The sequence below is a fragment of the Gopherus flavomarginatus genome, chromosome 11, assembly GCF_025201925.1.
Source record: "Gopherus flavomarginatus isolate rGopFla2 chromosome 11, rGopFla2.mat.asm, whole genome shotgun sequence".
Classification (NCBI taxonomy): Eukaryota; Metazoa; Chordata; order Testudines; family Testudinidae; genus Gopherus; species Gopherus flavomarginatus.
This window is the reverse complement of record NC_066627.1, coordinates 29,132,775-29,147,434: the sequence shown is the minus strand read 5'-3', so window position 1 is coordinate 29,147,434 and position 14,660 is coordinate 29,132,775. Positions and strand designations below refer to the sequence as shown.

General features: G+C 41.0%; 2 protein-coding genes across 6 annotated transcripts in view; one reads left to right on the top strand and one right to left on the bottom strand.

The window, feature by feature from the left end:
- The window catches only part of LOC127030720 (uncharacterized), a 549,169-nt gene that overhangs the window by 96,551 nt on the left and 437,958 nt on the right, over positions 1-14,660 (bottom strand). The gene's annotated exons all lie outside the window — the stretch shown is intronic.
- The window catches only part of PTPRT (protein tyrosine phosphatase receptor type T), a 778,873-nt gene that overhangs the window by 341,209 nt on the left and 423,004 nt on the right, over positions 1-14,660 (top strand). For all 5 annotated transcript variants that reach the window (XM_050917254.1, XM_050917256.1, XM_050917255.1 and 2 more), the window contains exon 7: positions 12,538-12,831. In XM_050917254.1, coding sequence (XP_050773211.1) covers positions 12,538-12,831 — 294 coding nt within the window. The remainder of the gene's footprint in view (positions 1-12,537; positions 12,832-14,660) is intronic.

Sequence of the window (14,660 nt, the reverse complement as noted above, 5' to 3'; positions counted from 1 at the left end):
AGCTCTAATCTGTCACAGCCATGTCTAAGGGCAGAAAAGGCATTTTAGTCTCCTTACCCTTTCAGTCTTTGGCCCCTCTGCTGAGACTGCTATTGAGGCTCAGGAGGGCAATTCTGGTAGCTTGTACCAGGGCCACCCAGAGGATTCAGGTGGTGTGGGGCAAAGCAATTTTGGGGGCCCCTTCCATAAAAAAAAAGTTGCAATACTATAGAATACTATATTCTCCTGCGGGCCCCTGAGGCAAATTGTCCCATTTGCCCTCCTTCTGGGCGGCCCTGGCTTGTGCAATGGTGATCCTTCCCCGGTAAGACCAGCTCAATTCACATAGGTCACTGAAACAGCATCCTATGTTACTGGCTTTGCAGTCCTGCCTGTTAACAGGCATCTTCCCTATCTGTTCTCCAAATGCAGTCCATACGCTATGTAAAGTCCAGCCCTTCCTCATTGTCCCTTCCTGGGGTTTGGCTTTAACCAAGAAATCAATAATAAAACACCTTAGTTCAAAATTTCTTCCTCAGCATGGCAGTTTCCCAGGATCCTTCCTTGGGATTGTTCAGCAGACACCCTAGATTTTCTCCCAGAGGCGCTCCCCATTACTTGTATGTCTAGATGGGTTGATGAGGCACTTGCAGTAGTGAGTTGGCAGAACCCTCTTAACCGTGTCCCAGAACAATCAACACTCTCCTTCTGGGTAGGACGTTTAGGCAAATGCTGTCAGAGTGTTACAGATATACTTTTAGGCCAGATTTGAACTTCTGACTTTGAGGCAAAAGGCCCTATAGCAGTCTATTGCTACCTTAATGACCCAGCCCTCTACTGGATGTTGTAAAATCCTTATAGCATATTTTGGGAGATTAAAAGAATTGGAGGCTCAGGCAATCACCCACTTACAAGCCACCTCATATTTATAATGCACACTGCAGAATAGTCTTGTAATTAATGCCAGTATAGTATAAATACTCTGGTTCAGAATTCAGGCTGTTCTTTACTGAGGTGTAAAACCGGGAGCGATAACTTACGTGAATACAGTTCAGACAGCAGTGTGAAACATTAACAGCAGGTTATAGTCGTAAACAGAGTGAATGAAATAGTAAGTGAAATGGTGACAAACTGTTTAAAGGGGGTGGGGAATCAGAATACAGGAGCTTTAACCCATTCTCATTCTTCTTTGAAAAGCAGTTGGCTTTTAAAATCCAAATTAAAGTACATGTGTTCATTGCAGTTCTTCATTTGTAATACACCCTGCAGCTATTGGGAAGGAGGCCATGCAAACATGCTTTGTTCTTTATTATTTATAATACCCTCTGAGAAGCCTGAAATTAAGTTTCCTTACCTCCCAACTCCATCCTTATCCATTTGGCCAACATTGATCAGTTCCGCGGTCTTAAACTAGATATCACAAGCAGAGGCTTGCGATTCCCATTAGCTGGAGAATGCGCAGCAGTGGGTGACGTCTTTGGAAACCCAGATCCTGTTTTTCATATACATGCCTTTGATTGTAAAGAAAACAGGGAAGATAGATAAAGATTCCTCCTGACTTTATTGGTGGAAACTGTGCTGTGTGCATGAGGCAGAGCTGTGCTGGCTGTGTGCTTGTTGTAGGTGTAGAATTTGCTCACTGGCCGTGCAAGGGGCATGCACAACTGATGCTTTTATAAGGGTAGAGCCTCCAAGCTAGTTCAGGGATGTGAGCTGGATAACTTAGCTGGGAGTGATCTGGTGTTCTCAAGTGCTAGGTTGTATTCCTGTCTTGCCACTGCAAAGAGGGATGTAGAGAAGCGTCTCTTGCTGGCATGATTGCACAGCACAGAATAAGGGCGTGATCTGGCTCTTTGGTGATGGATTTGTATAACATAGAGTATTTTTCAAAGTTTTCCATATGGCATCAGTGGCTCTTTATATGTGGACATCTTCAGCTAAAAAAATTAAAGGCAGCAAGAGATCACCTCTTTGCTTGTGCATTACCTGAGATGGACCCGTTATGAACTACAGTAGTAATGAAGATTGAAAAGATTCAGAAGCTTAATTCAGATAAGCACCTGTCATTTAGAATGCTTATCCAGAGACCTTGGGCTGGAAATCTCATGAGTAGCTTTTTCTCCTGGACTCTGACAAGATATTTTCTCCTGCTGATCAGGCAAGAAACACACTGAGAACAGATTTTTTTTTAATATTTCGAGACTTCTGGTCATATATGAAAATGCAGAAGCAAAAAACACCTAAAAAATGCTGATGGTGGCAGGAGGTGGGGGAAGTTATGTGAGCTTCTGGTCTCAGATGTTCTAGTTCTTGTTATTTTTAAAGGTTCAAGTGTATTCTTTTATCTGCACCAGTCCATCCATCGCCAAGAATGGGACAAGCTGAGAAACTTCTGTGCATATTAGTTGTCCCCAGAAGACTGAACAAGGTTCTGTTTTCTCTTGGAGGGGACATTTTCTCTCCTCGCTGGTACTCAGGAGAATTTCATTTTTCATAATTCTGATCTTGCTGCTTTAATCTTTTTTTATAAAAGACAGTCATACAAAACACAGACCAGCTGTTCTTCCCCCGCGTTTCACTACCCTTGGGGCATTTTATGAAAGCTTAAAAAAATATAAAAAACAAAAAAAACCCTCTATAAAAACAGTTTGACAGGTAACATTTTTCACCATATTGTGAGAGTATCAGAAGTATCGAGAGCAGAAGGCTATTGCTTCCAAGACTAATTTTCAAGAGCTGAGTAGTGCACTGACTGTTAAAGTCACTTCTCTCCATTCCCACACGTCCGTCTTAACCAGTTAGTGCTCACAAGAGTTTGACGGGTCAAGTGCCAGAATATTGATTATTTAACTGGGACAAAGGCACTCTTGGATGGTAGCATGGTGCAATGCTCCCAGGGCCCTGTACTGAAAGTTAAGAGGTCTGGATTATCTTCTCAGCTCTTCCTTCATGATCTTTGGAAAGTCATTTAACCTGTTTGCACCTTAGTTTCTTGATTTATAGAATGATGATGTATCTACTCAATTTTGTAAAGCACTTTGGGATATCTACCAATGAGAGGAAGTTGGAGTGAAAGGCCTGTTCTGATGATTCACCCTCCCGAAGGAAACCAGAGTGCCTCCAGAAACACCTCAGAGATAAACTTGTGTTCTGAGAGACCACTCTGACCATCCACTCTGTGGATGGATTGTCGGACTTCACAATCTTCTTCCACAATTGATATGGTGACCTCCCAGTTATCTCCTTCCATCACTTTGTCCTCACATGTCACCTTGGTTTATTGATGATGAGCAACAGATGAAGTGAGAGGGGAGATAGCTGGAGTGCCAGGTGTGGGGTGCCAGGTGCAGATGGTTGACAAAGGTTTCTTTAGATCCTACACCATGGCTACCAAAGGTATTTGAAGCAGGTGAGATCAACATACTCCTTTAGTATGTAAGAGAGTGAAGCTGGCAGAGTTCTCCATGAGGGCTCCTCAGTTTTGGAATTCAGTTCCTAACATCTCCTGCTGCTTTGTGTAAATGGGCCAGCTACCTCCTGAGCATCCATGTGTGGCCTCAGGTCATTCTGCAGGCACCGTACCACAATTTCTCTGTTCTTCAGCTCAGGGCCCCGTAAATCAAACTATCAGAACAACTCTGTTTTGGTGCAGCATGCCCTCCTTTGGGGCTAGATTTATTAACATTAAAGTCAGTTCCAAAATAAAGTTCTCAAAAAGCCCTATCAAGTCCATATTCCCAGTTTATTTCTCCCTTGGGATCTCTCAGGCCTTCCTTGCATGGAGCCCTGTTCCCTGAAGACTCAGGGTTCACTGCTGGAGCCTATTCACTCCTAGTGGACTTGTCTGTTCCTCCCTCTAAGCATCCCCCCCTGTCCTGGAGCTTCCTACCGCTCTCTGTAGAAGAATCAGATCCTCCATACCATACCAGCTGGGCTAATTGTATGGGACTGACTGCTCCAGGCCCCTGACCCTTAAAGGTGCAGGTCATCCCATTACAGTTTGAAATAGTCCATTTTTTGTTTGTTTGTTTACTTATAGGTCATGCTGCAAACTCCATCTATTTGAAACAGACCTTTGGGTAATGTAGTGGTGTGGATTTTCAGGAATCTATAATGGTGAAAATTCCAGTTTTCTGCCTGGATTCTTTTGAGAAGGAAAATTATTTTCATTTTTAATTTTGTCATATGTGCCCAGTTCCTGGAATTAAGTGTTCTTTCATGTTTCATACTTTGAAATAAATATAAACATTAGAGCAATCATTATTGCATCTAATCGGAAATGTTAGTCTCTGTTGGTGTAGACATGCGATAGCTACTGCAAAAAATGATTTTGTCTAATGCAAAAAATGCATGGGAGAGAGAATGGTAGATCATTGAACGCTTTCTGGTGAGCATAACAAAAACAGAGGTAAGAACTTTTAACCAGATCTAACATACAATGCTTTCCTATAGTGCCAGATTGCTGCATTGTATCATTGTACAAAGATGGAGGGCAACAACTGAAATTACTTTCTGTGTCACTGTAGTACTTCAGGACCCCATTGTGATGGGCACATTCATAGATACAGCCCCAAAAAGATTAATGTAAATGGGCAAGACAGAGAGAGAAAAGTATTAACCCCATTCCAGAGATGAGGAACCAGGTTATCCAAGGTCATATAAGAAGTCTGTAGTAGAGCTGGGGCTTCAAACCGGATCTGAGTTACAGTCAATACTTTAACCATAATGCCATCCTTCATCATCCATTGGAAAGAAATGGTCTGTAATGTAAAAGCAGCAAAGAGTCCTGTGGCACCTTACAGACTAACAGATGTATTGGAGCATGAGCTTTCGTGGGTGAAATACCACTTCGTCTAATGTGTGAACATTATGTACAAATGCTCATTAAAGCTGAAGGGCCTTTTTTCACTTGACTCCCCTTCTGTCCTAGGTTTCTCCAGTCATTTTCAACTTCAGATGAAAGCTGCTAACATAGTGGCTGCTCTTAAAAGTTCACTGGCTTGGAAGATTCAACCATTTCTATTAAATTGCCTATTTTAAAGACATGAAATGTTTCTGAAACTGATAGTCTTTTAATCTGGTGAATTTTTAAAGCAAGCATGCTCAAAAAGTTAATATAGAGACAAATTAATGCAAGTGATATCATCTGAGGCATTTCAGTACCAAGTTAGTTCTTCCAATGAAAAGAGTTTTTATGTCCTAGTCTCTCAAACAGCTACTGATCTCAAGCAAGGGACTCTGTTTGTATAGTCGATAATTTAAGAATAAAAATTCACAGCTAACTTTCCAGTTAAATCAGGGTTGAAATAGAATTGATGTCTACCACCAGTCTGCATCCACAGCCTATTATATGACTGTAGACGCTAACATGGAAGTATTTTTCACCCTGTTTGATCCTTCACTGTATTACCTCCTGCCTACAGGGAAATTCATCCCAGTCCCATGACTTTGTAATTTTTTGAGCAATCATAGTCCATGGTAATCACATCTTACTGTTTGCAGCACTGATAGGAGCTCCAGATATGTGCTGGTCTGTTGGATTAAAGCTGCAGAAACATAAGGTCTCTATAGAGAATTGGTATCTGCTAGGATGATATTGTTATAGCTATATATTTCTAGTTATGAAACCTATTGCTCATGGAACTAGTGTTAGGGGAAAATGTACCCTACAGATTATCTCAGTTTGGGAAGTAGTTTAGTGTAATCTATTTTTGCAATTTTATAAATGCTTAGGGTTTACTGGTCTATTCACAGGATTACTCAGCACCTCTTTAAAAGACAATCACATTTGCTATTTCCCAGCCTTCCCACACAGTTTAAAGTGAAATTGTGTATTTATCAGGAGCTTGGCCATTTGATTTTAAAATTCCTTTGGAACTCTGATGTGAATACCATCTGGTCCTAGGGACTTAAACTGATTAAACAGAATCATCCCAAACCACCTCTCTCTCTCTCTCTTTTTTTTTTTTTTTTTTTTTTTTTTTGACACCTCAATCTCTGAAAGTATCAGAGGGGTAGCCATGTTAGTCTGGATCTGTAAAAGCAGCAAAGAGTCCTGTGGCACCTTATAGACTAACAGATGTATTAGCGCATGAGCTTTCGTGGGTGAATATCCGCTTCAACGGATGCATGTCACATCTGACGAAGTGGGTATTCACCATGAAAGCTCATGCTTCAATACGTCTCTTAGTCTATAAGGTGCCACAGGATGCTTTGCTGCTTTTACAATCTCTGAAAGTGCATCATCCTTACCTACCTTCAACCCATTCTCTTCTAGATATCTCTCCAACAATGTTGTAATGAAGACTGATGCAAAGAAAAAATTTAGCCTCTGCAGTGGACATATTCTCTTCAGAACGGCTTTACTCTGGGAGTTAGCAGATCTGCTGATTTCACACTTTTGATATATGTAATGTGTTGTTTTGTTTGTCTCTTTGGCTACTTCTCTTCACATGTTCTCAATTCCATTCTTCTCTTGGCTTCACTTAGGTGGGGTTTCCATTTTCTTAATACATTTTTGGGTCCCTCCTTCATGTTTCTTCCTTCTTTGTCTGCCTTTCTCGATCATTTGGCTAGATTGTGGCTAATTCCCTTACTGGCAGGTTTGCTGGCCCTCAGGGGTTTGCCATTGCGCTTCCCCCATGCTCTGTTGCCCCATACATTAATGCTATTTCAGGCTATGTGGATTTGGTTTGGTTTCTGTTTGAAGATATTTGGTTTTAAAAACACTGTATAGAGAGCTGAGTCTGAATCCTTCACTGTGGGAGATTTGAGATTCTGATACAAATTAGGTTTAATTCTAGATTAGATTTAGATCTAATGGGTCTGGGCCTAATGCCCATTAGAATAGAAAGATGGTCATATTATTAAAGTACTGGCCTGAGATTAAGAGATCTGGGTGGTATTCACAGCTTGGCCATAAGAATCTTCTAATTTTGGGTGAGTCAGATAAACTTCTTGTCCCTCAGTTTCCCCATTTGTAAAATAGGTATCGGTCTGTATAAAATATTTTGACATCTTTGAAAATCTCTCTGGAAGTGCAGTGTTATCTTCAGGCCTGCACTTTTGAGTTATACAACACTCAGATGCTTTGTGATAGTTTCCCTACAGAAAGGTTAAATATTCCTTTTATTTTGTATGTCTTTGCCCTTTCCTTAGTGTCTTTCCATTTTCTCTTTTTAAAGTCTATTAGTCGCTGTGGAAACAATGTCACTGGTATAGGTGAGGCCTAAATTGCATTCCCAAGAGCAGTGTACAGGCAGTTAATATAATAGCATGAAATTCATATAATGCTTTGTGAATTAAAGGAGTTGGATGGATTTTTTTGATGACCTTGTCAAATCAGCTGTCACATTGCAGGGGGTGACGTTTGTCACAACCTGGCCCAGTCCCTGTCTCCAAACAGGTGCCCATCTGTTATGAATGGATCCTACTTGCTTCTAAGTCATCTGGGCCTGGGTATTAACTGGTCACTGTTCCTAGCTCTGGGGGTCTCATGCACATTCCCAGGTGAGACCTCGTGTCTGACTTCTTCTTGGGCAGTAGGATCTTGCAGTCTGGCTGACATAAACCTCAGAGCTACAAGCCTTTCTGAATCCCCCATTGCTTCTGCATGTTCCCACAGTCCCACTTTTCTGTGGGCATGCTGAGCTTCTGATTAAGCCCTTGAAGGACAACATGTTAGGCAAATAAGGAACACAGGCTTAGCAAAGTAATTTCCTAGACATAGGCACTATGGCCTAGATTTTGAAGGTATATAGGTGTTGCAGCACTTAGCATCTCATCACCCAACTTATTTGGGACCTTACATCTCATTTTCTAAAGAGTATGAATCCCATTGGCTGTTGATAGACTTCAGATTCTTAAGTCTATAAATTTCTGTTGAACATGAGATTTAGTCTCCCAAATCAGTTAGGCATCGAGACACTGAGCACAGCAACACCTAAATACCTTTGAAAATCTGGGTGCTTATCAAAGCACACTAGATTTACTTATCTTTGAAAAACAAGTTGATGAACAGCACTCCTCCACTTAAGTCTGAACACATGCCTTCCACGAGTCCTGGGTTTGTTCAGTGTCCTTGGGTGCTAGACAGCCCTTCCTACCTTCTCTTTCTCCTTAAACTGCTCTGTTTTTATTTAATGGTGGTCACCCCTCCTCCTCCTAACTCCAGAGAAACGCCTCATCCCCTGTTGGCTTCAGTGTAGCCCTTCAAAGCTGATAGCCTACCAGAAGAAAACCCATTGTTCTAGTAGGAGAGTCATTCAACACTGATGACCCTTGATTGCTCTGTCACAGCTTCTCAGACATGATCTTTCCACTAGGTGTCAAGCTCCTACTATAAAATGGATGTTCTAATCCACTAAGGATGTTTATAATAAAACATGAAGGTCACACACCCAAACAAAGGTTTTATTATAAAGTAGGGCCCCTGGAATAAAATAGGATTCATAAAAACAAAATAGAGATCACAATTTGACATGGATATATCCTCAATCTGTCACCACTCCGTTTAATAAGCATTTTAAGTCACTGATAAGATCACATAAACATTAATTAGAATCGCCAGCTCATAACAGTATCAGGCAGGCAATTTGTAGTGGTTACAAGTGCAGTTTATTTGCAAAGGTCACAACAAATACATTGCTCCTGCTCCAGGTGCTTGCTCTGATAAATAATGGCTTAATTCTTTAAGGTGAAATATTTTCAATATTTAGGTCCAGAATGATGTTAAGGTCTTGGTCCTCGTCCTATTTAAGGTAATGGGAAAAGCTCCTGTTGCCTTCAGTGGTGCAGGATTGAGGCCAAAATAATTAGTTCAACTAACATTCATTCAAGTTCCTTCAATCTTTAGAATTGAGTTTGACAGTCTTAAGCAGTTTTCATCATTTTCTTGTGATGTTTTGGCACTTCTGCTTCTAGTCAGAACCTGAAAGGGCAGAAATACATGGAAACAAGAAAACATTGGACAACCCTTCCGAAAGGTTTGTGTTGTTCCAGGGTTGAGATGAAAGCGGATGGAGGAGAGCACTGTGGATTTCTTATTCTGATGCAGTTTGCTAATCCTTAGAGTATCTAAACTTGCTTTGAATGTATAGAGGAGATGGAGCTCTACTAATTTAACTGTTCTACCGGTAAATCTTTTTTCTAATCCTCAACCAAATCCCAAAGTAATTTACATAATGTTGCTATTATACTATGTGATACCCAGGAGTTTGGGGCTTAATATTTCATTTGTCTGGTAACTTGGGATGTAACTTGACTTGTAAGATGCCGTCGTCTTTTTTGGCATCAGAAAATAAATCTGTAAGATCGTCTTTTAATTATGGTGCAGAGGGGAAAAATCAATATCAAGCAGTTTGTGATGCTCATATTGTTAATGAAAATCTAGCTACCCCTGGTTTAATTTTTGTTTTTTGAAAATAGATTTGTTGGAGATGTCCCTAATGTAAGCCACTAGCTTTTTGACACACACAAGTTTCTGCCTGGAGTTTGGAGAAAGGGCCAAAAACTAAGTTTGCAAACATTTGTTTGAATTTTAAACAAACTATGTGTCACACTGTTTTGTTTGCTTTTGGGGGATATCTACCACTCCAATTAGAATTGTGATGATAAGAGTTGCTCATTCTTCCAGGGAACAAATAGTGTGATTTCTGTGGTTGATTCCAATGAAGCAACACAGCTCAGACTTTGAATAGCAAGCCACAGAGTAAATAACATTCACGATAAATTTTGTTGAGTAACTTTGAATAATGGATTAATCGGAGAAAATTATCTTACGCTAACAAATCACAAATAGGGCTGGAATTTACTGAATTACTTAGTCATTAGATTATTTGTTCAGCTCTTTATTACTTATTTATGTATCACCATGCTAGTTCTACTTGCTTTACAGACAAGGGCTTGGATGCACAAAAGGAGTTAAACACCTAGAAAATTGCTGTACTTCACAAAGCCAAACTCAGGCACTGAGGCTCCTCTACAATGAATGGGGAGAGACAGGTGCTTTAGTCTGCAAACCACAAAAGCAAATATGCTAGGCAGGGAGCCCTCCTAGGCTAGCTAATGGGAGATGCTGACCAGAAGGGGAAGGTCCATGGACACCTGAGGGTCCACATACTATGTCTGTAAGATTTTCAAAGGGGTCTGCCCCTCCATTTGAAATTTTTAGGGTCCCCAAATGAAAAAAAAGGTTGAAAACCACTGATCTACACCATTTTAACAAGAAACCAGAAGGGAGGAGGAGGACCTCCCTCATAAATTTCAGCCCAGTGGTTAGGGTGCCCATATGTGCTAAACGTTCTGAGGGACATCCTCCTTCTCCCTTCCTTCAGCTGTTTTGTGTGAACTCATCTGAGGGGCCCTACCCAGTAGCTGTGCCCAGAGGGCACCTATAGGATTGGGCCCCGCACATGACTTAGGTGGCCAGATGCCTGTCTTCCCCTGGTTTGTGAATCACTTTGTGGCGTAAGTGGAAGATAGGTATCTGGGTTCCTAGAGGGAGGCAGCAGCACACATGTCCAGAGGCAAAAACATAAGCACTGAGGGAACTTGTACCCTGAAAAGCTGGTGTCAGCTGAGTCTAGGTGCCAGCAGAGTTCAGCAGGAGTTTTGTACATTACAGTGGTCCCCAAACTGGGCTTTAGGGTGTCTACGCAGCAATAAAACATTCATGGCTGGCCCATGTCAGCTCACTCAGGCTTGTGGGGCTATAGAAAATTACCGTGTTGATGTTTGGGCTCGGGCGGTGTGGACATACCCTTAGGTGCCTAAAACAGAGACTTAAGCACCTGACTCCTTTTGTGCATCCAGGCCCAGGTGTCTTGCTAGAGGGTTTTTAATCCAAGGCCCTGATGCTCTTCAGAATTTAAGCTCAGAGTAAATCCCCCTGGGCTAGGAAGGCTTGTCAATGGAGTTGGGTTTTTTTTTCCATCAAAACTTTCAGGTGGTGAATTGCAGGATCTCTTGTGAGTTTGGGTAACCTCCATGCCCCTACAATGAACCTTGTAAATTAAGGAATGGAGGACTACGGTGCTTCCTAAGGTTCAATGGGACACTTCCACACTTGCAGGAATGTTCTGCACACCCCAATGTTTGTTCTCATTCCCCATCGATGCATATGTCTTGAGCTCCTCTGTGGTTTGCAGCCCAAGCATTCATTCCTTTAACTAATCACAGGAGGAAAGCTTATCGTTCTAGTCAATTCAAAAGGGTTTTTAGAGTAACTCTTACAGAAATCTATTTCTAAGACTTAAAAGGCTCTGTGTCACTAACTTCTATAGGACTTCTTTCCTTACGAAAAAAGGTGTCTGCTGTGTCTGTCTCCTTAGCTTCGCAAGCAAAGAGAATTTCTGTGTCCTCTGGGCTGAGTGCAAACCAAATTAGAGGGGTGGAAAACAGACCAGATGTGATTAAAGAAATCGCTTAGAATCTTGCACATTTCAGTTCAGGTTTTCAAAACCACAAGACATACGGTATTCATGTGGCTTCCAATATGCCAGTGTTATGTATACAGGAATAGTACAAAAAAATGAGGCAGGCTGCCAGCCCCCTGTAGACTATTTGAGGATTAAATCAAAGGGTGCTGGAGAGCCATCTTGCTGACTTGCTCTCCTTTTTATCACAGAGGTAATCTGCACCCTTCTGGCTCCTGCCTCCTGGTGATGCTTCTCAGACTTCTTCCAGGCAGTCGTCAAGTCTCACGCAGACTTGGCTTTAGTGCCATCACTCATGAAGTTAAACATATTTTGCTCTGAAAGACCATGGCATCTGTTAATTCATTCTCTTAGTTTCTCTTTTAGCCCCACCATAGCTATAATGTAGTTACATTGAACTTCAGCAGCATTCTATTTGTGTTACTATTAAACAAGCAAAGATCCTTCAGGCATTTAAATACATTTTCGATTGTATTTTTAAAGACATTGTCAACTAATTTGGTCTAAAAATGTATCCGATTTTAAAACTACAGCTTCTTGTTAAAATGGCCTTTTGAATTTCCTAAATACAGTGTTCACCGATAAAAGCATGGTCTTTGCCCACAGCTATACAGTGCCATTTGATTCACTGCATTTTCTCCTCTTAGAGTAGGAAATAACTGTGGGAACAGTGTTGAACTTTTCAAGTTACTGTATTTTATTTTAATAATCACTCTATGGTAAATTACTCAGGAGATGGGTTCTCTATTTTGAGATGAGTACATGGGATGGGCTAAGGTCAGGAGCTGTATTTCGTGAGGGTATTTCTAAATAGATAAAATTTATTTTTCTTTCATATTATGTGGCTCCTCGTTTTCCATAGAAGGGTAGGACTTTCTGCCTCCTGGAGTCTGTTATAGCACCCAGTTAGAAATAAATATATTAAGCCAAATTATGCTCAATTCCATGGAATTCAATCTCATATAAGGTATTGTCAGGTACATATTCGTGAGAAGTGCACCTGAGTAACAGAGCAGAGTTTGGACCAGCCTTTCTGCTGAACATGGTGTTAATACTTAGCTTGACTGGACTGTAACAATACAACACATTTCAAAAGCATCTTCTAATTTTTTGTTGCTTGCAGAACCTCCCACGCCCATTGCGCCCCCTGAACTGCTGGCTGTCGGCGCCACCTATCTGTGGATCAAACCCAACGCCAATTCTATCATCGGAGACGGGCCTATAATACTGAAGGAGGTGGAATACCGTACAACCACTGGAAACTGGGCAGAAACCCACATCGTAGACTCCCCAAATTACAAACTGTGGCACCTGGACCCCGATGTGGAGTATGAGATCAGGGTGCTCCTCACCCGCCCTGGTGAAGGGGGCACAGGGCCCCCTGGGCCTCCACTCACAACAAGAACAAAATGTGCAGGTAGGGGAATCTTATGCTTTATAAACAGCACTGTGGTTTTGGTTTAAATGTTTTGTGACTGATACCTGAACAAGGCTGCATTACAGTGCAAGCTGTATCTAACGCTACTCTTCTTTCTATGCACCAATGAGTTACTGACCCAATAACAGCCAATACTCCCACCCCTCTTTTGATGTAGCTGTATTGTCTGGAGCACTCTTTTTTAATTCAGGATATGGATTGATTGTGGTATGTTTGTTCTCTTACATTCATTTTTCTGTTCAGGTGGCATGTTTTTAATAGGCATAGGCCGCTGTTTAGACATCTACAATGCATTCCCACTCACGGTATTAGTGGGAAACCCAAGAAGATAAGAAGATGACAAGCCAATGATAATCTTTTAAACTAGTTCTCTGAGGGTCACATTGACCCTAAGACAAGCTCATTATCAATGTTTCCATCTCTTAAGTGCATAGTAAATACATACTTTTCCTCTTAAGTAACTTTTGCAGTGTCAGCCACAAACCAGAAAGCTTTCAGCACTTTGTACAAACTTCAGAAATATTTTTACAATGTGTAATTCTGTGATTGTTTCAAAATGTCTTGTTTTGTTTTGGCTTTAATTTCCTTCCCAGCCTTATTTTTTTCTTCAAAACAGTGCAAATCTTCACCCACTAATACCCATATGGCTAGTTTTGCTCTGCATGAAATTTTATGCACAGCTGAATTTATCAACCAGGGCTTTTGACTTACAGAATCAAATCAGTCTTTAAATTCATGGGGACTCCACCATAAAACTTCCTGATGTGGACAAATCTGAGTGAACATACAATTAATTTAGTTGTTTATAGTTAGCAGCTAGACTTTATATTGCATATTATTGGAAAAATCTGACATTTCCTCTTATGGAATTGTGCTATAGTAAAATATGGACTGTCCAAATAATTGAAAAGCTTTCTCACCAACTACCCAGCCAGAAAGTCAGAATCGTTAGCCAGGTTCTTTGACTATTAACCTGGTGCTGAATGAACAATGTACAGTGTAGTATGTTATAATGATTTGTTGTAACTTTGCCTTAATAAAAAAGTTCCAACAAATTAATAGCATTAATGGAAAGTGTTAGAAAGCATGGGGATGGGTATGTTTTTGTCCTCCATTCAAGGAGGCTGAATAACTCCTCTTTTTACCTGTGGCAGCATTTAGTGCTATCTGAATGTTGCAGGATATTGTGCTTCATGTTTGCATGGAGGAATTTTGAGGAAAGGGGGTGGAGGAGACCAGTTCTGTAATCCAGTTTTAACTTTCCTGGTGAAAGATGAGCCTGTACTTAGTGTTCTGAATATGCTGTGTATTTGTCACTTGCAAAGGGAAATCGAGCTTGTTGCACAGCAGTGGAGTGGGTTAGGCATCCCACTGTAAGTTCCTTCCTTCCATACTGCTTTCTTCTCACGGTTTGGATCACATTTCTAGATGTGTCTTGCAATAGTTTAAACAAAGGAGAAAAGTTGATAGAGGATGTATCTCTCTTCCTTCCACTAGGGTAATATAGCAAGTAGACTTTAGTGAGCTCATACAAAATATCTGATTCCAAATATCCATGTTGATGAAGTAAACCAACCAACCTGATGTCTGCAAGGGGGGTTAAAGTATTTTAAGCAGTAACTACATTTAGCCAAATGTTGTCCTATGATTGGATTAAGTCGCTGCATTAGTATTCATCACATACTGCCACAGCATGAGAACCCCCGTCAACCCTCCTTCCCTCTCCGAATGGGGAAGAGTAGGGAGTTGAGTGCAATGTGAAGGAAAAGGGAAGCTTCCTAACCACATTCTGTTCTCTTTGAAATGGG